Source organism: Musa acuminata, chromosome BXJ1-1 (genome assembly GCF_036884655.1).
Source record: "Musa acuminata AAA Group cultivar baxijiao chromosome BXJ1-1, Cavendish_Baxijiao_AAA, whole genome shotgun sequence".
NCBI lineage: Eukaryota > Viridiplantae > Streptophyta > Magnoliopsida > Zingiberales > Musaceae > Musa > Musa acuminata.
Window position 1 is genome coordinate 936539 of NC_088327.1, and position 23546 is coordinate 960084.

Genomic DNA, 23546 nt, shown 5'->3' on the forward strand with positions numbered 1-23546 from the left:
AATTTCAACATCATTAGACTAACGATCACCAAAGAATAATAAGTAAATGAGTTTTTGAGTTTATATATGCTAAACATAATTTTGTAATTATAAATGCAAAAAAAAAAATCAGATTTTTGCCACCATCTGACACAAAGCCACTAATTTTTGATGGGTGTTTATATCGGGTCGACCAACGCGACAGTTGGCCCGTTGGATTATGATCGGACGGCGCTCAGAGCCGGGCCACTTGTAGAATCCTCGCTCTTTGCCCCTGCTGTTCAAACCTAAGCCCTCGAACCTCCTCCTTTCTTCTTCGTCGTCGTTCGTCTCCGCTGCGGACGAGAGGAAGGGAGAACACCACGAGAAGCGCTCGATCTCCACCGCTGTTGCTCCTTCGATTCGACAGCATCAGGTATTTTCTCGATCCCTCACCTTTCCCCGTCTAATCGTTGTTTTCTCGAGAACCTCGCAACGTCTTGCGGAGTCTTCTACGACGATTTCTTGAAAGGAGATTTAATTGGAACCTGCTCGCTCTCATTTCCTCGACCGCTCCTTGCTCCCTCCCTCTCGACCACCTTTTCAATTACCAAATCACCGAGGCGAGAGGCGGTGCCTCTGTTTTCGATATCAAGACCTTTTTCGCTTTCTTAATTTCTTTTCCCACGTTCTTTCTTCTTTCGTCTTTTTAGCCCTTAGCAGTCAATTTTAGGTTTTGTCCTGTCTCTTAAACGTTGATCCTTCAAATCATGGGGCTGCCATGGAGCGTAAAAAGCCTTTTTTTTCTCGCCCCTTTTCTCAGTTGATTTGCATTTCTCTTTTTCTTCCGTTTTGTTTATATGATCTGCAAGTAAAAAAGATCAAAATTCCTGGAAGCAAACGCCGGTTTGCTCATGCGTGATAAAATTAGGGCAATGTTGTTGAATTCTGTTTTCGTAACCATTTTAAGACAGATTTTTTATTATTATTTTCTGTGTCAATGAATGTGTGGCAGATACATTTTGTTTTTAGTTCTTAGTGTCTTGACGAATTTCAAGATTCAAGAACACATTGTATACTAGTGCTCAATTTACAGGGAAGACAGTGGTTAGTTACTTGAATTTGTATTTTGATCATCGTTCAACATGTTATCATAATCAGATTGGGTGATTCAACCTGAGAAAAACAGGAACCAATTTTCTAATCCAACTTTGCTCTAAGAACTTAGGATTGGATTACCCTTGAATCATGATAAACCAGCTAATTTGATTGGTTTCTTTAGCAATGTCTAGAACTGGTTAGTCCATAAAGGTCTAAAGAAAAATTCTCCTTAGTGACCCATCAGTAAATTCACTGGTGTCCTGATGATCTTAGTCTTGTCCATATTTACTGCCAGTTTGGTTTCAGTGACTTTGCTACATAAATTCTCTAACGTTATGATTGCCATGCTTAGGTGTTTGTGATATTTCCAAGAGCTATACTTTGTGCTCTTATGTTGGCATTCACTTTTGTACAAAGATTTAGAAGCACACATCTTTAACAAAAGAAGTTAAATGCATAATGAACATTAGAATAACTAATTTAGGTTTTTTTAGTTACATATTTCATTGCAGGAAGAGGAAAAAAAAAAGTACTGAGTAGAAGAGTGTGCTGCTAATTATCAAATTGCAGTATAATTACATTTATAATGGCACTATTTGAGAATATAAATAAGTGGTATGGGTTTTGGTAAATCGAGGATTAATGCCTTCTGTGCTAGATTTTGCTAATGATGTGTTGTCATGGTACCAGATATGCTGGACCAAGTCATTTTTAACTGAGATTGTCCGGGATCATTCATTTAAAATTGGTGTGTGTGAATCATGGTTATACTTCTCTATGTTGTGTTGGTACTTCTTTGGACAATAGGTTCTGCAGTGTAGCCAATTTTTTAATACTTGAACTAGTTGAATTCAGTAGATATATAAATGTCCAATTAACAATGAGTAGACAGGGTTTATCAATTTTTTTGCTTTTCAAGGAAAACCAGGGACCAAGAATGTTAAAGCAAATAAGCATCCCTTTGTACACTTCAATTTCCAACATATAATTTTATTTACTGAGAAAAGTTCTTTTGGTTTTTATGGAGTAAAGATGAAGAAATGACAAAGAAGGGGGCTGCTGTTCAAGCGACTAAAAATTTAGCTCTCTTTAACATGAAGCTGAACTGGAGAATAACATAAATCTTAACATGAACCTGTCTGTCATAAATCAGCTACAATTTGCTCGAAGACAAGTCAACAAGTTAAGCTTCTTGGACCACCGAATATGGACCCTTTATTATCCATCTCATTAGAGATGATATCTCCTGCAGATGGGTGAGGAAGTGAACTTGATTGCTTTCTGTTCATATGTTCATTTTGCATCGGGGGATCTTATTTGATTAATGTTTCTACGGACTAACCTTTAGGATGACATCTGTAGCATCTGAATGATGACTCAAAGTGGTTTGATTGTCTATTGAGTCTTTCATTGGCCTTTTGATTTCTGAAACTTCGTTGGCTCTACTTTACTTTTAGTGGCTGATCTTTGATTGGTGTATATTCAAATTGACATCATGAAATTTTAGCAGATACATGTCATACATAAGTCAATTTAATGTGATATTTAAGTTATTCTAAATTTGTTTCTTATGGTAATAATCGATGATATACTTTCTGGTTCTTTTTGTCTATTGTGTGATGTAGTGTGTTTATTTAAGAGGGAATACTTTGGTGCCACGGTATGGTTACTCCTTTGCAACTGAGTTGACAAATGTTTGAGACATGGAAGCTACTTTTCCTTGCAAGGGTTTAGTTGCATACAGTCCCAAACCCCAGATTGCGAGAGCCTTGCACACTGGCTGCCCTTTTAAGTGTGTTGATATGAGAAATTAGCAATTTTGTTATGCAGTATAGTTGTTTTAGTAGGATTTTTTTCTGTTTTTTTTAATCTTTTCTATTTGATCCAACTTGGAAATTCATCGTCACTGTTCATTTTGGTTTACAGCTGTTATTTCGTTGTCTATTTCCACCCAAATTACTGTGGAGAATGGCCAGCAATCCACAGTCCTCTGGGACACAGGTAGCATGTCACCCTAAAATGCTCTCTCCATTTCCTCTTTCACCTGCCTGGTACTTGTTGTGTGATTTACCATCAGTTTGAGTTATTTTTTTTTCATTTTGTTATTGTTTGCGTGCCGTGAAAATTAATATTTTTATTCCATTCCAAAGCCTTTTAGGCCTGCAGTAGTGGGGCCTGCTGGCCCACCTCAAAATTTTGTCCCCCCTATGCCTATGCAGGTAACCTTGCTTCTTGCTTGCGTTTGGTTTTCTTGCTTTATTTGAATTCCTTTATTATTTCTTAAAATCATGTAATTATGGATATTTCAGTTTCGAACATTGGTTCCACCAACGCATCAGTTTGTCCCAGCAGCCTGTCAGCCATTCCGGCCTGTTGCACAAGGAATGCCTGGACCAAATGTTGCCATGCCTACTGGTCAAACACAAATGCCCCATTTTCCTCAATCACAGCATTTGCCTCCAATATCAGGCCAACCAGGTCAAGTGCTGCCATCATCACAAGCAATTCCATTGGCGTATGTTCAAGCAAGTAGACCTATTATATCTGGGTCATTGCCACCTCAACAGAATGCTCAGGTGACAAGCAATGTGCCTAATTTTCCCAGTTTAGGAATGCCTCTTTCTTCATCTTATACGGTAATTTCTTCAAGCTATGAACAAAAGTTTTTATCTTCAATTTTGGTTTGGTTTCTGTTGTCTGTTGTTTGATATTCTGATATTGGACTATTGCAGTTCATGACATCTTATGGTCAGGCACCAAATAGTATAAATGCTCCATCCCAGTTTCAACCAGCATCAATGATGCAGACTCCTGCCCCTTTAGTAGCACAACCCTGGTCTATGCCTGGAACTCAAAGCATGCCTCTTGTTACCCCTTTGATCCAAACTGCACAGCTACCTGCAGCTGCTGCTGTGATGGCTCCAGTGAGAATCTCCCCCACTTTTTGCTCCCCACTCTTCATCTTCTCTGTAGGAAAAAATTACATTTTTAGTCCAATAAATGTTAATTGTGTAGCTCTCTGCCTTAGCCTCCTTTTTTCTTCTCTAAAAAACGTAGGCACAAACTGTCCAGCCTAGCTCTACTGAACAGATGTCTTCTGATTGGCAAGAACACACATCTGCAGATGGTAAAAGGTCTGTGCTGGATAATTATGCTACTTGCTTGCTGTCTTCTCTTGGTCGAGAAACTTTTTTCTGTACATTTACTGCTGTTAAATTAAAATTGTTTAATTCAACACTGGAGAACTATGCTTGTAGTGTTTACTTCATTACTTATTAATCCATGTGATTCTTACTTCGTTTGTATAGTCTTGATACATTATTCATTTTTTGGTTCTAATTCTTATGATGGTTCTTCAGGTATTATTATAATAAGAAGACCAGGCAATCTGTCTGGGAGAAGCCACTTGAGTTAATGACACCTACTGAGGTGAGTCATTTTTGTAAACAAGTATTTCCATATTACTTGCAATAAAACCTTGAGTTGATCATGCCAGTGACTGAATCTCATTATTGTACCTTTCATAAATCGTGACTGTTGTAGCTACTGTGTCGATAAAAGGAATTTTTATTTGTATCATCTGTTTCTTTGCATGTTCTACTGGTTTGTAGATGTCTTTTGGCACGTCTGGAGCAAAAAACAACTGCTCTATATGGTCATTATAAAGGCGAGGTTTCACTTTACTCAAGGCAGGCAATTTTGCTATTTATTTTTATTTCATTAAGGGGCTTCTTTTCCTTGTAATGCTTGTGGTAGGTCTAATATCTAGTACACAAGAACTAGCAAGGCCTGATGCATTTCCTTGGCCACTCTTGATATGTTGACATGAGATTTTGGCTGTTCTCTTTTATTTTTAGCTAGTGCAGAATCTGATAGTTTGGGGCTAAATAGTTCATCTTGATACAATCTTGACTATTGATCTGAGGACTGCATTAGATGCTTCTTGTGCTGTAGAAGTTGGGCGGAGTTTTGCAGTTACATTATGGTCTCTGATATGTTAGTACATGCTTCTGCTTATGTGCTGAGATGATGTAACTTTTGGACAGATCAAATTATCAAATCATCATTAGGGTTCTTTGAGGTCATTTGTGTATATGCGTACTAAATGTCTGTTTGTTATTTTAAATCATATATTGTATATAATATTCAAGCCAGTATGTTTTACTTATTTCACAATTCAGTGTATAATATTTATTACTACCAACTGGGGATCATTTGGTGGGTGGTATTTCCTGAGCAAGATGCCAACAACTGTCACTGTGATAATTGCTAGTTTTTTTCAGAATTTTATACTACAAATTCTGATAGTTGATCTGTTTTTAATTAGTCCTCTTCTCAATGGTATGTTGAAACTTCTGTATTGAATCTTGATAGTACCAAAATATACTTGCTATGATGCACGAGTTTTTAAGTTAATGTAAAGTTGTAAACAATGTTCAACCTAACTGCCAAGTTCTCTCTGATCAGCTGCAAACTTTGAACGTTCGCTTACTGTTAAAATTCTCTTTTGTTGAGTTGGATTTTTGAAATTACAGTATATCAAACACAAGATGCTGAAATATCTTCTTTCCCGTGGTATATGACTATATGTGAACTAATTATCTTCCGTTTTACTGTGTGAAGGACAACACCTTATTTTCTTCCTATTTCATCAAGAGAGAATTAATTTCCTTCCATCAGATCATAACTTCATGCATGCCTTGGTGTATTTGATCATTGAAAATCTAGTATGCTAATGCTGATTTATATGACTTAATTAGTTTTAAGTTTGTTCACAGGTACATGATTTAATTTCTCACTCAGGAGGTATGGTTTATTGGGGGAATGTTTTTCTTGCAATGTGCTTCTTAGACTATCTGTCATCCCACATTTGTGGAAATTGTAGAATGTACTGTAACCAACTAGAATCTTTTCGGTGAGTTTACATGAGAATCATTCGCTGATGCTATCTTTAGTAGTGCTGTTGGACATTCTATCATAATCATACTGTTTGTCTTTATTTCTTGAGATCACAATGTCTGATGTCTAACAGTAGTAAAGCATTATATGACTTTTCACTGAAATGTTTTTTATAATTCTTGTACTCTTTGGTAAAATGTTTCGTTGTTACTCAGATGTGTGGTTATGCAATTACTGTCTAGGTGTGCTCTGTGTTACCTGGCTGCGTTGTCCAGGAAGTTTTTTTTTTTTTTCTATTGGAGAGATTTTATTATGCTCATTATACAATATTTTTTCAGAAGTTGTAATTAGTAGTTCTCAACTCGCCAGCAACTTATGTTTACATACCTCCCTAGACGCCATTGGTTAATGAGAAGATTCATGTGCTTGTCTGTTTGGTTTGTTGACAATATTTAACTCAAAGCTCTTGTTTTAATATCTTTTGTTAGAATTATTTCGTGGTTAATATTTGGAATGTTTATTTTGATGTCCGATCAATTGGTAGCTTAGTTTGAGTTTTCTTTTTTATCTATCATGATTTGTCTTATTTCTGTTAGCAGTTAATATTTACAAGGTTTGTTCTGAAATCTGATTAGTTATTTCTTTATTTTGATTGGAACCTTATTCTTTTCTATTGTGAGCTCTTATTTCTGTTTATGATCATGAAGCTGGCCTTGTCCCATTAATTACTTAACTTGTGAAGTTGTACAAAACTTTGTAGGTTCAACTATCATATTCTTCTTTGCTCTTCTGGTAGCTATTGGCTAGGAAAAAGATTTTCAGGCATACACATGTATCTGCGAAAGGTTCTTTGTGGCAGATAATCTAATTGGCATCCATCAATTTTATGTATACTTGGCATACATGTGATTGGACCTCCCTAGATCCTGCATTAGCAGGTGGAAGCCCTTTTTTATGCCATACATGTGACTCAACATGTGCATGCAAGGCTTGGTGCCAATACATGCTTATGGGCACATGATTGGAGATCTTGATATTTTATGCTTGGGTGTGTACCATGTTGAAACTAGCATGATATGCTTATGCATCATGCCTATGGAGCCATATCTTTCCACATTGATATTTAACAATGCTGACTCAGCTAGGACATCAGGACACGTGGACCATCTTGACAAACAGACATGGACTCCAACATCTTGATGCATGTGATACATGGGGCTGCATATTTCTGCTAGCTTCATCAAATTTTGGTCATTTTTTAATCACAGCATTGAGTTCATAGATGCATTATACAATTCAGTACATATTTGCAGACTTCCATATTATTATGACACTTTGTGCTAGCTGGGCATATAGCACATCTATCAATGTTCTTATATACTCCGGAGCAGCCTTGAAATTCTTGAATGATAATTTGGTTCAAGCTTTGCTTGCTCCAGAAAACCATTTTAAGGAGCTAAATGAAGGTGCTTGCTTCGAGATGCATATGGACTAACTGTTGCCATGTGATTTAGTCTCTTTATAAAACTGTTGATAATGATACTAAGCAATACCATTCACCGAATATCAGATTCAAACTTGTGAAAGTAACATACCAACTCCATGATGTATTAATTTCCATTGCAAGTACAACAGAGAGTTCCTGACTTTCTGAATATTACACTTATTTGTCTGTCTGCTCTAGTTCTAACTATAGGTTGGAAGTTCACACCAAGTTAGCATTCTGAATAAAGATTGCCGATGTGCCATGCTGTAGCGTGTTGTAATATGCACGACACATCGGCTCACTTTGACAGGCACTTCCTATCATCGGGGCCTTTTCTCATGCATGGGTACAGTGCGTGCCATGAGCATGTACCAGCTTGGTCATGCATCTTCTTGTAGAAAGCAACAACCCTCATTTTATCTCTGTGGCAAACACTTTGTACTTAGCATTAGAATGTGAAAATTTTCACATAAATTAGGCATAAGTTCAATAACCTTAAATTTCATAGCAAAGGACTTTCATAAGCAAGCTAGAAAACATGTTATGTTTTGATAAATTATTTAAACTCTAACCACTGGCATAAGCATACTAAATCAGGGACTTTGTCTTTCAAGTTGAGTTCAGGGATTTTGCTTTATATCTTCGTTTCTAGTTGTGCCCATGCTTTTTAGTTTCTTATTTTTGTCCAGTTTCTCATGATTATGCTATTCTTCTTTTACATTCCAGACTAATCTCAACTTGAGATTTTCTTACAAGTGGTCATGTTTGGTCTATCAGCCACTTGTTTGGACCATGTTCCAGGGATATGTTATCCATGCTTTAAAGCCTTCTTTGTTGTAGTTTTCGATGTTGCTTTTTTTTTTTTTTGTTGAACTTTTACAATTATTACTGGCATGCCATTTTTTTCTTTTCTTAGTTTTGATCTTGGTATTTATTTTTTCACTGGCACATCTATCAATGGTTTTTGAACTTAAAAACTGGTTTCCCCTTTGCAGTAATTCCAATGTTTGCTTGAAAAGATCTACTGTCACTTTGGAATTTGTATTTCTTTTGTATATGTTGTTTTTTATTTTGTGTTATATATCAAATATTGCCCTAGCTTCCTTGCATCTCTTAATTTCCCTCCATTTTGTATTGCACAAATCTTTGAGTTCATCAGATACAACATAAGAAAATGAATTGTTTCTTCATTCTGTGAATAAATTCTCTTCCTTCTGTCTTTATTTTATCCTATTCTGCTTGATCTGTATGTTAAGTTTTGTATATTTCTTTAGATGGTTTGTCATCTGATCATGCAGTATTCATAGAGACCCAAGACATTTTATTCCTTTAATTTTCTGCATGATTATGACATATCTTATACTAATGCCCTTCATACAAAATTGTTCAGGTTATAAATGCACACATTTTTTCTGACTGGTTATAGTTTATGTGAATGCATGCATATTTCTTCTTTTGACTGGTCTTTTTTGCTTGGTCTTTTGCATATTCGAAGTTTTGCACTAATCATTTGAAGTTTTTTTAACATTTTCATCTATGGCAGAGGGCAGATGCATCAACTGACTGGAAGGAATTCACTGCTGCAGATGGTCGAAAGTATGTCACTGTGTCATTCTTTTAGTTTATGATGATATTCTGCTTATGCTGTTATTTTCTTGAGCAGCACTATATATTGCCATGATGAACTGTGATATATTTTGATCTTTATATGTTTCAGATACTACTATAACAAAGTCACAAAGCAATCCAAATGGACAATGCCTGACGAGCTCAAGGTTTGATCTTGCTTTTGTTGTTTCTAACATTCTCTTTCCATCCTGCGTCAGTTTGGCCCTCAGAATTCTGTTTGTGCTGATTTTAGCTAGCTCGAGAACAAGCAGAGAAGGCTGCAACTCAGCCAGCACCAAAAGAAACAGGGACCACTGTTGTATCAGTTGCTTCAAGTGTTCCTTCTGTTGAGACACCTTCTGCAAGTGCTTTGGCTCTTAATGGACCAGCAGCAGTATCTAACGCCATGCAGTTGCCAGTTGATTCTGGTACCCAACCCCCGGCGACCTCTGTGGCACCATCATCCATTGCTGTTGTAACATCTGCTGGCATCAATTCTAGTTCTTCTGTAGGAGCAGAAAACACAGTTGGTGTGTCAAATCATCATGCACCTTTAACTCCAGTAATCACTCCTGCTTCTGCGAGTTGTGAATTTCCTTCTCTTTCTGTGGATGCTCCAACCGCTGCAATTAAGTATGGATCTGGGTTGCTTTGGTGTTTTTATTGCCTTTCTTAAGTGTTGTAGCGAAATCTTGACTTCTAAACTGACTCTTTTCAGCAGTAATCAAGACAGTTCATCCCTTACAAATTCTGCAAGTGTGCCTGATGAAATTTCTGCTCAGGATCTTGAGGTATGTCAAGTTAGTAGCTTTACTAAACTTATCGCAGATAGTGTTCATTTCTTATTGTAGTAATAACATGCACTTATGTGGATTTATATGCTAATTTTGGAGCAATAATTTAAAAAACGCTAGGCGTCAAGGTCCAAAAACGCATGAGGCTTTAGGCACTCACCCGAGTGATGCGAGAGGCTCTAAAATATTAAAATAAAGATATATTTTAATATTTTAAATATTAAAAATAATTAAAATATAAAAATATTTTAATATTTTAAACATATTCTCTACTATTAGTAGCAGTAGAGAAGAGTAAGTGTGAGAAGGAGACTGAGGTGGGATGCTGAGTCACGGTAAGAACTGAGACGCGAACAAGAGGTTGCTGTATGAGAGCAGTGACAGTGGGCGGTAGCGAAGAGCAGCGACAACAGAGGAAATGTCGACGGCGGAATCACGAGTAGGGTTGGGGGAAGTCGTGAGGGGGAGGCTGACGCAGATGCGACTGAACCAAACCTAAAAACCTGGTTTGGTTGCTTGGTTTAAATCGGGCACTCGCTTGAAGCACTCGCGCCTGGGCTCGGGCAAGCACCCAGGCGGTGCCTCTTTGAAGCGCGTTGCCTGGACATTAAACGAGGTGCGCGGGCCTCGCCTCGCCTCGCTCGATCGCCTTGGCGAGCGCTCGAGCGCATTTTGAAATCACTAATTTAAAGAGCAAAGAAATCATTTGCTATTTCATTTTAATTTCAGAATGTAGTATTTTAAATGATTGAAGCTTAATTTTTTTCAGAAGATTGTATCTATTTGGGATAACTAGTGATGCTTGATTAGATTAGGCTTTGAACGATAATAAATTTTTACCATGTCTATCTGTATGTTTCAAGATGTGTTGTTGGACTTCTGTGCTTTGCAAACTTGAAGAAAATATTTGAGGTATTATATGTACGAGTCTTAAGAACTTGGTAAAGCTGTAATTTGGTGTGATCAACTATATGTGATGATTTTTGTAGAGGAGAAATGTGTGGTTGATGCTCTCGATATTCATTGTTGAGTCTGTTTTTCTTTGTCATTGTTTTATACATAAATCTATCCACTGAAAATTGTCTTAATAGTAGCACATCTCATTTTATATTCAAGATCTAGATAGCATATTGCATAAACATGATTATTGCTTATGTTCTGTAAGTACAGTGATATAAAAGCCTTGCCCGGCTTGTTACTTATGATGTTTACTATTGCATTTGATCTTTCAAATTAGATACAGGGTATGGAAAAAAAACAAGATGCTTATGTTAGGTTGGTGCTAGAACTTTTATGTCCTTTTGGCCAATTGCCACTTTAGGTTTCTGCTGGATGGTATGCCTCTTGTTTGCTCTGTAATAGGGTTTGTGTTGGTATTTAGTAGGGATTGGTTGTGTGCTGACATGTTACTGGTACCTAATTTAATTGGTGGCACAGAAGCTGTCGGAATGTTTGGTGCACTTTTTGAGCTTGCAACAGATGGTCAAAAACATGGCCTACTTGTTGTATAAAATAGCCGGTCTAGGCACTGCATGGTTTGACAGACTTTGGCATGAGATTTTTTATGTCAGCTAAAACCTAAAGCTTTGAATAACATACCTCGTACTAGCAGAAATAAAAACTTTTGATAGGCTAGTTATCTGCTTAAGCAATATAAGCTGCCCATACTCTGAAATGCTCGATTTGATTGCCTTGTTTGTTGTGTGATTGTTGGATATCCTTTGCTCTTGCCCAATGTTAACTGTGGGTCTTCACTTGGTGGTTGTGCTCTTAACTCTCTTTTTTGGGTTTTTGCTTACTTACATGAAAGTTAGTTTGTTGATTATGCTTGCATCAACCAGTATGAACTTGATGCTTAAAGATGAAAATATGGAATATAAACCAAGTGATGAACTGATAAAAATTACCTCGAGTTAATTTGAGAAAACACTTTTCATTTTTGACATAAAATGTGAAGGCAAGAAGATAAAAACAAAGATTTGCCACTCACCAAAAAGTGGAACACATTTTATGCTTAAGTGTGAGGGCAGAGGAGGATGAAGAGTGCAGGAGAGATGAACATGGAGGAAGAGTCACTCTGTATTTGATTGCCTATTTATAATTATTAAAATGAGGGCAATTTTGTCATTATGCTTGAAAGGAAATATATAAATGATCAAAAGAGGCAATTTGGGAAAGTGCTCTGTTGGTTAATAGATGTTTACCACAGGATGTAGGATGTAATTATTACAAAGGTTGTGTCTCAATCATACTATTGAAGTGAACTTTTGTTAGTTTGTCTTGCTTTTTGTACATATTCATTCATGGTACTTTATTACTTTGAAGCTAGTCATGATCTTTATCTATTGGATGATCCTAATCTTCCCTTGTTAATTCCAAATTTGTAGTTTGATGGCTCTTTGGCTTCCTTAAAGTTACTTTGCTTATGCCTTTTTCATCTAAGCATTTTTCTTTAATTGGATAAACTGTTATATATCTTCATTAATGCTCCAGGAAGCTAAAAGGACCATTCCGGTTGTTGAGAAAACTAATTTCACTCAATTAGAAGATAAAATGGTTGATGAAGGACAGTTCGTTTATGCTAACAAGCTGGTAATATAATATGTTTCACATGTTAGTTGACATCTTCTTTTATGTGTGTAAGCTTGTAACTAATACTTCTCTTTAGGAGGCAAAAAATGCTTTCAGGGCTTTACTGGAATCTGCTAATGTGGAGTCTGATTGGACTTGGGAACAGGTGTGCAATTTCATCTCCTTTTTATTTGGAATGGCATAGGCATTAGCCAATTAGTCTGATTATTTGCACGTGGTTAATGTTTTTTTTCGATAGTTGTATATATGTATGATTTCTTATTGAAACTTCCTAGGCAATGAGGGTTATCATCAATGATAAAAGATATGGTGCTTTGAAAACACTTGGAGAAAGGAAACAAGCATTTAATGAGGTCAGCTTATGAGTTAACTTCAGATATAAAATTCACATTATAAGCACGTTTCTAAATGCTATGACAATTGGGCCATTTAGTTCCCAAGTACCTATTGAAATCACCTATGTTATTGATTTGATTGTTCATCAAATTTTTTACTCTTATTACAGTACCTGGGCCAAAGGAAAAAACAGGAGGCTGAGGAGAGGCGCATCAAGCAGAAGAAAGCAAAAGAAGACTTCACTAGAATGCTAGAAGTAAGTTCAATTCTTCTAATATAAGGTTGGTAATCCACTTGCTTCTTATGATATGATTTCTATTGGTCTTGTGCAGGAATGCAAGGAACTTTCATCAATGACTAGATGGAGGTTTGCTCTTGACTGTTCATGTTGTATTAGTGGAATTAAATAGTTCTTAGGTTAAAGGGTTTTTGTATTAGGACTCTTGTTTTCTTGCTCTTGTAAAACTTCTGTTATGTTTTTGAGTATTTTTTTGTTAATTAAACACAATTTCAATTCTATCTATGCAGTAAAGCGATAACCATGTTTGAAGATGATGAACGATTTACTGCAGTCGAGCGGTCAAGAGAGCGTGAGGATCTTTTCGAGGGCTATATAGCGGAGCTCCAGAAGAAGGTTGGAATTCTAAAAAATGTGTATTCTTATGTTTACCAACTAGTGATTTTTTTAAGAGATCTATTTAATTCTCTTCTTACTCTATGTTGAGTAAATCTGCCATGTCAAGCCTATTTTTGGATCCTTCATGCTTTTATTCTGCTCGAGCTGCTGATTTTTTTCTTACCTTTTAAGGAAGTTTAATGTTGGTTTACAAATATAATCATCAAAATCGATCAGGTATCAGTTTCACCATGGTGGAGACCAATATAACCAATGTGTTTGCATTTAGTTCAAGTACTTGGAGTCCTATCTTTGACAACTTAATAGCTCCTGGTCCCATTCTGCATCATTGTATCTCATATAGAACAATATAACTAATGTGATTGCATTTAGTCCAATTAATATGGAGCAAGGTTGTTCAACTCGTGATCTGGGCCTGGGCCTTAGGGTCGAGCAATCTTATGGCCCAGATCAAGATTGATGAGTTGAGCCAAATGCTATAATATAAAAAAAAGGTGGAATCAGCCTGACTTGTGAGTCGACTCGGTGTTCGAGTCGATGGAGTTTACCAAGTCAATTCAGTTGGCTGTATATAAAAGAAAAAAAAAGAAGAAAAAACTCACCTCGAAGATGAAGCAATGTGTAACGGGCCCTAATCACCCTAATAATTGCTGTTGCTCATGATGAGAGGGTGCTGCCAACCTCGCCGGTGGCCGTTCAATGTTGCTGGTCTCCACTTCTCTCCTGCAACCTGCAGGAGGTATGTGGTGATGAGCCCTAACCGTTGCTGCCACGCATGATGAAAGGGTGCTGTGACCTGCCAATCTTGCTGGCTGTTCAACATTCGCTGATCGCCGTAGGTACTGTTTCTCCTCCTCTCTCCTACCTCTCTTCCCATCTCCTCTCCTTTCCTCTCCTTTCTTCTACTCTCTTTTTCTCCCATCTCTTCTCTCCTCCCTTCTCCGACCCTCTCTTCTTGTCTTCTTTTCTTTCTTCTCCTCCCATCTTCTTCCATCTCTTCTGCTCTCCTCCCCTCTCCTAATCTCTCTTCCTGTCTCCTATATTTTCTTTTTCTCCTTCTCTCTTCTCCCCCTATCCTCCCATCTCCTCTCTTTTCTCTCCTTTTCCTTCCTGCTTTTCTTTTACTTGTAAATTCAAATCTTGGGTTTACATTGTACAACATAGATTGAGTACATACTGTTTTTGCTCCAGTATACTAATATCTTGTCTATTTGACACCTCCTGCATATTCACTCACTTGATCAGGAAGACAGTAGGATAGTAGGTGTTTTTTTATTTACTTTACTAGACAGTTTAGGACAGTAGGACTGTTAGGACAGTAGGACTATTAAACTGGTGTAGGACAGTAGTTTTTTTTACTTTGTAACAAGAAAATTATATATAATTTTTTAAATGTATTTATCTTAAATTATTTATTCTTATTTGTTTTTATAATTTGTAGGATCTTATGATCCTACAATCCATTTCTATGATCCGAGTTTGCAACCCCTTAAGGATCCTAGGTTGTAGGTAGGAAAGTGAGGTTGACAGCCTTGGTTTGCTGGCAATCTTTGATACCTTATAGTGCCTAGTTGCGATCTCCATACTTTTGGTATTGATTCTATGGTTGATATTGGTGACTGTTTATTGCAGGTTACAAGGTGCAAGCACTTTTCTTTCAAATGGAAGTTGCATTTTTCTTTTTATCTTCAATTTGTTGCTGAGAACCACTTGTTTGTGTTCCACAATCCAAAAAGCTCATTGTACACATATGAACAATAAAATATTTTTATAATAGTGCAACTAGATATAAAAAAGAGACAAACCTAGTGCATGAGGAAAATAGTACAACTTTATATACTTATATAAAATCATTGCTATTATTTTTTCTAAACTATTGCTTGAGCGGATCTTGCCGATTGGTCAGGTGTATAGCTCCTTTTTAAATTGAGTTACTGATTTCTATCTCATGCTATCATTTAGATTGTGCACATATGTCATCTCTGTCTCCTATATCTTTCACTAGGGTGTAATGCATTGCGGAAATTGTATTCCTTTGCAAAATGCTTTGTTAGCTGAGAATCAATGGTTTTGCTGATATCACACATCTTTTCTTCTCTTGTTGCTTTGATTGAAGTATGCCAGCAATGTTATTGAAGATAGACTTTTTTTAATAAGTGATTCTACTTGATTGTGATGGTTAGTCATTTGTTTATAGGTCATCTTTTCACTTAAAAAAGGATTTTTTTTCTTTCCATTAAGCTGCTGGCTTTTTTTTGATTGAAACCCTGTTTTTGTTAGGCATGTTGATGCCTTGTGTTTTAACTGATAATCTTATTCCCTCTGGGCATGACAATTTATTAGATACAGAGTTGATTACATTTGTGGTTGTTGTGGTAAAAAATGTTACTGTTACAGCATGCTGTAATTGATTTGCATGTGCTGTGGTGTGGCTGCTTCTGGTCACGGTGCATCCCATTAATACATGGCCACAGGTTTGAGTCAACACTTTGGCAAGTGCCGGTATCCTCGTACTGACACATGCTACACTACAACGGTATGTTTCAAGATTTTTTGTCCTATTTTCTTGGTTTATAAAATCAAATTAAATAAGAAAAAAGTAAATCTAATCTATAAATCTATAGGAAATCTAAGCTACAAGGATAAGCATGAATAAGCATGCTATAATTAGCCCTAAGTTATGCCTGGGTCTAAATGGAAGAAAAAAGATATTAGCCCTAATTACATGAACTTAGCACACAGATTAGGTGTCAGATTACCTTGATTTAAAGACGATTACAATTGGATTTTGAGATTTAACCCTTCTCAATTGCCAATATTCCTTAATTGTTTGCAATTAGAGAAGAGCTAAGCCTTTTACCCATGAAATAAAGAGATTTGGTTAGGAATGTGTTTGAGAAAGAGAATAATCGATAGTGAGAGCGGAGAAATGAGTGAGGGGGTGTTTAAACCTTGCAATACCGTACCGTACTGCTCGGTATGGGCGGTACATATCAGGCCGATAGAGGACCGGTATGGGCGGTACATCGATACACCTTAGTGTACCATATGTCGGTATGCTTGGTACAACTCGGTACTTATCGTATTGACGACTAATTGGTACACCGGTATGGTATGGTATTCAGAACCTTGGTTTAAACACAGCCCAATCAGCCCTCAATGGTTAGATTGGATGATGTGGCCCAAATCTGAATGGTCGGATTGCTTGTTACACATCAGATTTTGACCGGTACACCTGTACCGGACCTGAACTGGCTGAAATCACCTTGTCCGAGTCTCTGCAGCTGGTCAGATTGCTGTGTACCACCCTTACCGTACTGTGCCACTCGAAACTGCAACCATGGTCTCAATAAGATAGGTTTATCCTAAATTTGTAACTGTTTTCTTGTAGTACTAGGTCTTGTCTTTAGTAGATCAGAATATTGATCTCATGACTCTTTTGATGGCCATGTTTTTTCTTTGTCATTCTTACTAGCTCAATGTTTCAAATTTGAACAACTTATGTAAAAGTAACAGGACATAGAATTAATTGCTTTGGTGTCATATCGATCTTGGTGCAGGAGAGAGCAAAGGCTGCTGAGACGCATAAAAGAAACATTATGGAATATAGAGCTTTTCTTGAATCTTGTGACTTCGTCAAGGTATTACTCTAATTTTCTCATTCATATTTGAAAAAATAATATTGTAATGATATGTTAATTTCTGTTTTCCTTCTTTATTGGTTTAGGCAAACAGTCAATGGAGAAAAGTCCAAGATCGTCTGGAGAGTGACGAAAGATGTTCTCGACTTGAAAAGATTGTTCGATTGGAGAATTTTCAGGTTAGTTCCAACTTATTCTTTGCGATGGGAAGCTCTTTTGCTCACTTTTATGTATTGCAGGAATATGTTCGTGATCTGGAGAGAGAGGAGGAGGAACAGAGGAAGATGCAAAAGGTGCATCAGATTCTTAGTATATTTGTAATTTTTGTGTTCTACATTATATTTACACTTGGTTTTATGAACATACAGGAACATTTACGACGTGTAGAGCGCAAAAACCGTGATGAGTTTCGTAAGTTGATGGAAGAACATGTTGCTGCTGGAGTTCTTACAGCTAAAACTCACTGGCGTGATTATTTCACACAGGTACTTGGTGATTGTGTTTTGCCCTCACAATATGAGATTTCATCATTAATATGCCGATCCTCATCATTTGATTTACATTTCATTTGCTCCTTGCAGGTCAAAGATTTGTCTCCTTACTTGGCAATATCATCAAATACATCAGGTGCAACACCCAAAGATCTGTTTGAAGATGTTACTGAGGAACTTGAGAAGCAGGTTTCTTTTTTTTCTCCTCCAGTTAACTTCTTTGTGAGGCTATGCTTTTCTAAATAATGATATATTTGGACTGTCATGATAAAGTTAGTTTTAACTTTGAAGGCACATAAGAAATGTGATGGATGATGGGTATGTTTTATCGTAACGAAGCCATGTTCTTGTTTCTTGTTGATGGTAGAGCTTGACAAATTAGTCAGAAAATATTGTACAAAATGAATGATAGTCAAAATATACCATTTGTATCTTTTTTTACCCTGAACCATAGTATTTTTCAAAAAGTTATGATATGTTAAACAGTATAGTCTGGGAATGGATAAACAACAGAAAATTTAACTTGTCTGCTCGAGACAAAATAGTTCTTTGGCTGAATTTGGTTTCAGCTACCTAAGTAATATCAGTAATCATACATTTAAGACGAAGTGGAAACTTATGTTGTAATTGATAATAAGCTTCATGCGACACCGAAAATCTGTTTGCATTTATTATCTTAAATTCTTAATACATGGTTAGAAGGAAAGAATGTTGATAAAAAATATTACTACCACTTTCAGACAGGGTTGTGCCTAATATTTCTGAATTCCATCACTAGTAATCCTTGGTGTAATAACTTCAAAAATAATACTAAATACGCTAAAACAGAGAGATCTTATGAGGTCTATACTGTTTCAAAATTGTTTGGAAGGGGAATTAATTGAACTCTCCTCTTTCTTGTAGTGTTATTTGTTTTTCGTCGTTTCTGCTGGATCCATATTTCTTTGTCTTTCATGTGGCATTACTGCTCTTAATACCATTATTTGTTTGATCTAATGTTCAATTTTCTTTTGGGAAATCTTAAAGAGGATTACTGATCACGGTAATCACTAACAGAAACAATGAACCGAAAGTTAATCTTGCCTTTTAGGTTAGTTTCATTGTTACTACGACTAATTGAATCGATGCACCACTACCTGAACTTGTATCTGCTACTAAAACAGTATAAAATAGGGGTTGCCATAAAATGTTACAAGGGCATATACCTTTTTACCATGGCATGGCTCCCAAGTCATCAAGCTTCAGCTTATTTATCTTTTGTTTAACTTAAATAGTTTCTACATAAATAGGAAGAATTCAAAATTAATGCTTAATAATCAAGAAATTGCTTCGAAGTAATTTGGATCTTTTCTTATACGTAGTACATGTGTACCAAATGGAATAATTCGTTTTTTTCTTTTCAGTCAGTCTGTTGTGTACTTCTGATCTCATTGTTCATGGTGCCCTGTTGCCTTTTCCTTTTATAGCTCTGCTATGGAAGAGGAAATGGGTAGGTGTCAGCTGCAAACCTCTCCTTGTGGGACAGCTGCTGATGTTCACATTAATCTATTATGTGCTGTATCTCGTATTGGGTAGACCTCATTCAATGTTTGTCTCAGTCCAATTTTCGTTTACTGCTAAGGCTAATCAATTATTTTTGTCTTTGCCCTATGTTACATGTCATGGTTAAAATTAAATTACGAATAAAAAATTAACATAGAAAAAAATTGAAAGTGTGGTTCGATTATGCTAGCAAACTTCTTAGCTCCAGTTAGCAAACTAATATGTTTGAATCCTTGTTTTATCCTATTAGCCAACCGTTTACTTTAATGTCAGGAATAATGCTGTGATTGATATCCAGTGGAGGACCTTTTTCTGTTGATGCTAATGATCATAGCATTATAATTTCTAAAAGAACGTGTATCTTGAGACTATTTTTGTATGTTGTTCTATTTTGCAGTATCACGAGGACAAGGCTCAAATTAAAGATGCAATGAAGATCGGAAAAGTAATCTGTTACTATTTTGTTCCTTCATGCTTTGATTCAAAAGAGTTTCCTGATGATATGAATATCTTCTTCCAGATTACATTGGCTTCATCATGGACATTTGAGGACTTAAAGACTGCTGTTGCAGGTATTGATAGTTTGAGAGGAATATCTGAGATAAACTTGAAGGTAATTTTCTCATCTTCTGCTTTTGTTATTTATTTGTTTTCATGTTTTTTGTGAGTGATAGTTAATTAATCAAGGTGTTTGTTCCTATCAAGCAAGCATTTGATCACCTTAGGAAAGAATAATAGCTGGAACTCTTGAAAAATAAAGTATGGGTTTTACTTTTACTAAAAGTTTCTCATCTGGTTTCTATCATTTGTCCCTTCAGAATTGCGTTTTTTCGCTTCTGCTTATGTCCCAGATTGATTAACATTGACTATTAGCACTATTCTTTTATTGCCATTCGCCAATTCCTCAGCACCATCAGCTGCTTGCAATGCTGTGCTTACAAGAAAGCACTATTTCACCTCAAACCCCCTTTTTTATGCTTTATCTTCGCGTCAAATTGATGTTAGCCTTGGTGTGTCTTATTTAGCTACTTTGGATGCCTTACGTATGGTATAAGACTTGATTTGATGCTTTTCAAATTTTTGTAGCTGGTATTTGATGAGTTACTGGAAAGAGTTCGGGAAAAGGAGGATAAAGATGCTAAAAAGCGCCAACGTCTTGCAGATAATTTCTCTGATCTGTTATACTCGATCAAGGTACTCTCGCACCATGTTCTGAACAGTTTTTTGATTTTTGAGATCTAGTTTATCTTGACTTCCTTGTTTTTTTGAAGGAAATAACTGCATTTTCAAATTGGGAGCAATGCAGATCACTTTTTGAAGACAGTCAGGAATATAGGTATTCAGTGCTGATAAGTCTCTTTATTATTCATGTCAAATATGGTTGAGTTTCTGTTATCATAGCTATTTGGTACCACTTGTTATAAGGTCAATTGGTGACGACAATTTTGGAAGAGAGGTTTTTGACGGGTATGTTGCTCACTTGCAAGAAAAATTGAAAGAGAAAGAACGCAAGAGGGAAGACGAAAAGGTAATAAGTATTTTTTGGGTTCATGATTGTTGTGTTAAACTTTGTCGCTAAACTATACTTGAGACTTCTTTACTTAATGGATGTCACTTTTTGGTTGCAAAAGTACTAGAGGCTTATTTCAGTTGGTAGTTTTTGAGTTCATCCCTGTGTGGAATGGTAGTTCTTAACTTGTTTTAGTTGCTGTAGGTGGTCGGTTCCTCTCATTCTCCTACCGGTAGACTCGTAGATACTGGATGGCAGTTATTTCATATTGGCAAAACCAATTAAAATTTTGTGATGCACTAATTTAAATGCTTTTTTTTATAGTACTTTCATAGAGGGTGATAACAGAACGCAATAGTTATCTTTATGAAGCTGCACTTTAATGCCTGGTTAAATTGATTACTATATATATTTTGTTTGCCTATGTGAATGTGTTGTTGATTTACATGTATATATATTATCAATGGTTCGAAGCAAGTGCTCATCAGGATGTCCTGTTGAAGCAGTTAGCACCTTAATCAAAATGAGCCTTTTATTCATGGATATTGATTTTTTGTATGAGGGGCTGCTGCAGTAAATTTTTTTTCATGCAGTTGCTTAGGAATTTAGTGTTTGATATCTCCTTGCTACTATTTCAAGTTTAATGTACTGTTGATGGGAGATTATTAGGGCAAAGATGTCATTAAACTTCATTTATTTTTAATTAGGATTTAGGACTTTCCTCGCAAAGTTTGAAACTGGCAACATATTTTATTTATGATAACTCTAATTGGCCAATAGAAAAAACAAAATAGATTGAGCAACACATCTTACCCAGGTAGGTCTAGGCCCTTCATATCCTTATTCTGTAATTTTGTATCTGCATTCATCATTGAAGCTCCATTTAATAACTTGTCAATCGTGGATGTTGAAACCAAGGTATGCAATTTCGGTCCGTATCGGCATACCGAGCCTTGCTCGGTATGGTACGTATCAAGGTGCACCGAGTAGTATGCCTAAAATAGCTAAAAGGTCGGTAACGGTTGAAATTGATCGATACCGCCGGTATAGGTTGGTAACGGTCGAAATCGATTGGTATCGTTTGGTACAGGTCATGAACGGTCAAAGTTTCAACCGTTACCACCCGATTCAGCCCCGTATCGCCCAATATGGGGCCAAAAATTTGGTACCACTCGGTGGCAGGTGGTCCATGTGCTTAGAGACTCAGACCGGTATGTACCGCCAATATTGGGCGGTACATATTGAAATTAAAAACCATGGTTGAAACAATGGTTAGTGGTCAGGGTTTAAGATGTTTATGCTTTAAAAATTGGTGATTTACTTGTTCTAAAAAAATGAATCATCAATTTTGCTATTTTCAATTGTACTTGCAAGTGCTATGCTTATTTCAATTGACATCAGAAATAAGGGTTTGCTCACATCTAAATATTGCGTTTCAGGCAAAAAAAGAGAAGGAAAGAGAAGAGAAAGAAAAAAGGAAGGAGAAAGAGAAAAAGGAAAAAGAGAGAGAACGTGAAAAAGAAAAAGGAAAGGATCGGGCTAGAAATGATGAAATAGAGAGTGATATCATTGATGTGATGGATAGCCATAATTCGAAGGATAAGAAACGGGACAAAGACAAAGAAAGGAAACACCGTAAACATCATCACACCAAAGCAGATGATATAAGCTCTGACAAGGATCAGAAAGAGGAGTCTAAGAAGTCCAGGAGACATAGTAGTGACCGAAAGAAATCCCGAAAGGTACCAGAAAAGTATAATTTATTTTTTTATTTATCTTTTTTCATTTATTCTGAAAATTTTTGCTGCAAAAGTAAAATTAATAAGACCAGTGGAAATCCAAACCTGGTGATTTTGCAGCATGCTTATGCTTCTGATTCTGATACTGAAAATCGGCACAAGAGGCATAAGAAAGATAGAGATGGATCTCGGAGTAATGATGGTTATGAAGAACTTGAAGATGGAGAACTTGGCGAAGATGGGGAAATCCGTTAGTTCCTTTTAACTTTCTGCTCTTTTAGTGATTTGTCATGGTCTTATCCTTTCTCTTACTGGGAATTTTTAGGTTGTAGCTTTTTTAACTTTTTGTTGATAGATGTTATCAACAGCTAAATTTTGCTAATACATTGCTGCTGTTAAGTGTCTAATGTTGTATGAAAACTATTTCTGTAGTTTCATTATTCTATCCTGTTAAAAAGTGTCTCCTTTTGCCAAAACTGAAATGATTTCCAGAAATTGCTGAAAGTATAGTGATGCCTTTGTATTGACTTCACTGCTCAGATGTATGAGTTGTTCATTGTTGTTTTGCCATATTGTTCTTTTTTTGTTCATATCAAGATAAGTTTGACGATAATAACAACAATGTTGCAAAGACAAAGGTGCATTTTCTGTTTTATTGTGTTGGTTATCTAGTATTTCAGGGATTGGATGTTTAATTGCTCCATGTTTATGCATGCCACTTAGTGCCTGTTTGGTTTGCACTTTGCGCAGACAAAATCGTGAGATGCATGAACTTTTATTAAACATGTCATACATGGTTGCCTGCTTAAGTTTCTCTCAAGATCATTATTGCTGTTATGTAGTCAGTCATAACTGAAAGAAAAGTGCATGGGTTGATGCAAGTTAAAAGGTTTTGCAAGCTCCATAACTTGGACAACTATCTTCCTAAAATTGAAAGTGTATCAATTATTTTCTTTTTTCTTTAGATAATATTTGTTACCAGTATCTGACCTTACCAATCATTGTTGGCTACTAATGCAATCCTATAAGCATATTATGTTGCTCTGTTTGACCGATGGTAGGATCACCTTAATGTTCCACATGATGGTCATGGTTTGAGGGTTATAAGGTGCTAATAGCACCAATAGAACAGAATTCATGTGTATGCATATAAATAGTTTGCATCTGAGTTTTGAAGTCTGAGAGGAGTATGCAAGACCTTGCTTCAACAGA

At 36.3% G+C, this 23546-nt stretch overlaps 1 protein-coding gene across 2 annotated transcripts; it reads left to right on the plus strand.

Annotated features, from left to right (window-relative positions):
* The first annotated feature begins 241 nt into the window (after positions 1–241).
* Positions 242–22861, plus strand: LOC103982252 (pre-mRNA-processing protein 40A). 2 transcript variants are annotated; one of them, XM_009399132.3, is made up of 29 exons: positions 242–394; positions 2986–3060; positions 3210–3278; positions 3369–3695; positions 3792–3983; positions 4117–4193; positions 4419–4488; positions 8988–9040; positions 9162–9219; positions 9306–9685; positions 9771–9843; positions 12340–12438; positions 12515–12583; positions 12714–12791; positions 12944–13030; positions 13107–13141; positions 13303–13408; positions 16972–17052; positions 17139–17231; positions 17292–17345; positions 17421–17537; positions 17634–17732; positions 19483–19530; positions 19606–19698; positions 20172–20279; positions 20357–20421; positions 20511–20613; positions 22035–22337; positions 22455–22861. In XM_009399132.3, exons 2-29 carry the CDS (start codon positions 3028–3030, stop codon positions 22587–22589), a joined length of 3105 nt encoding a protein of 1034 aa, XP_009397407.2. In that variant the 5' UTR covers positions 242–394; positions 2986–3027; the 3' UTR covers positions 22590–22861. The 2 variants fall into 2 exon arrangements, with proteins under 2 accessions (XP_009397407.2, XP_009397415.2); XM_009399140.3 differs by having other exon boundaries at positions 9774–9843.
* Positions 22862–23546: the final 685 nt, after the last annotated feature.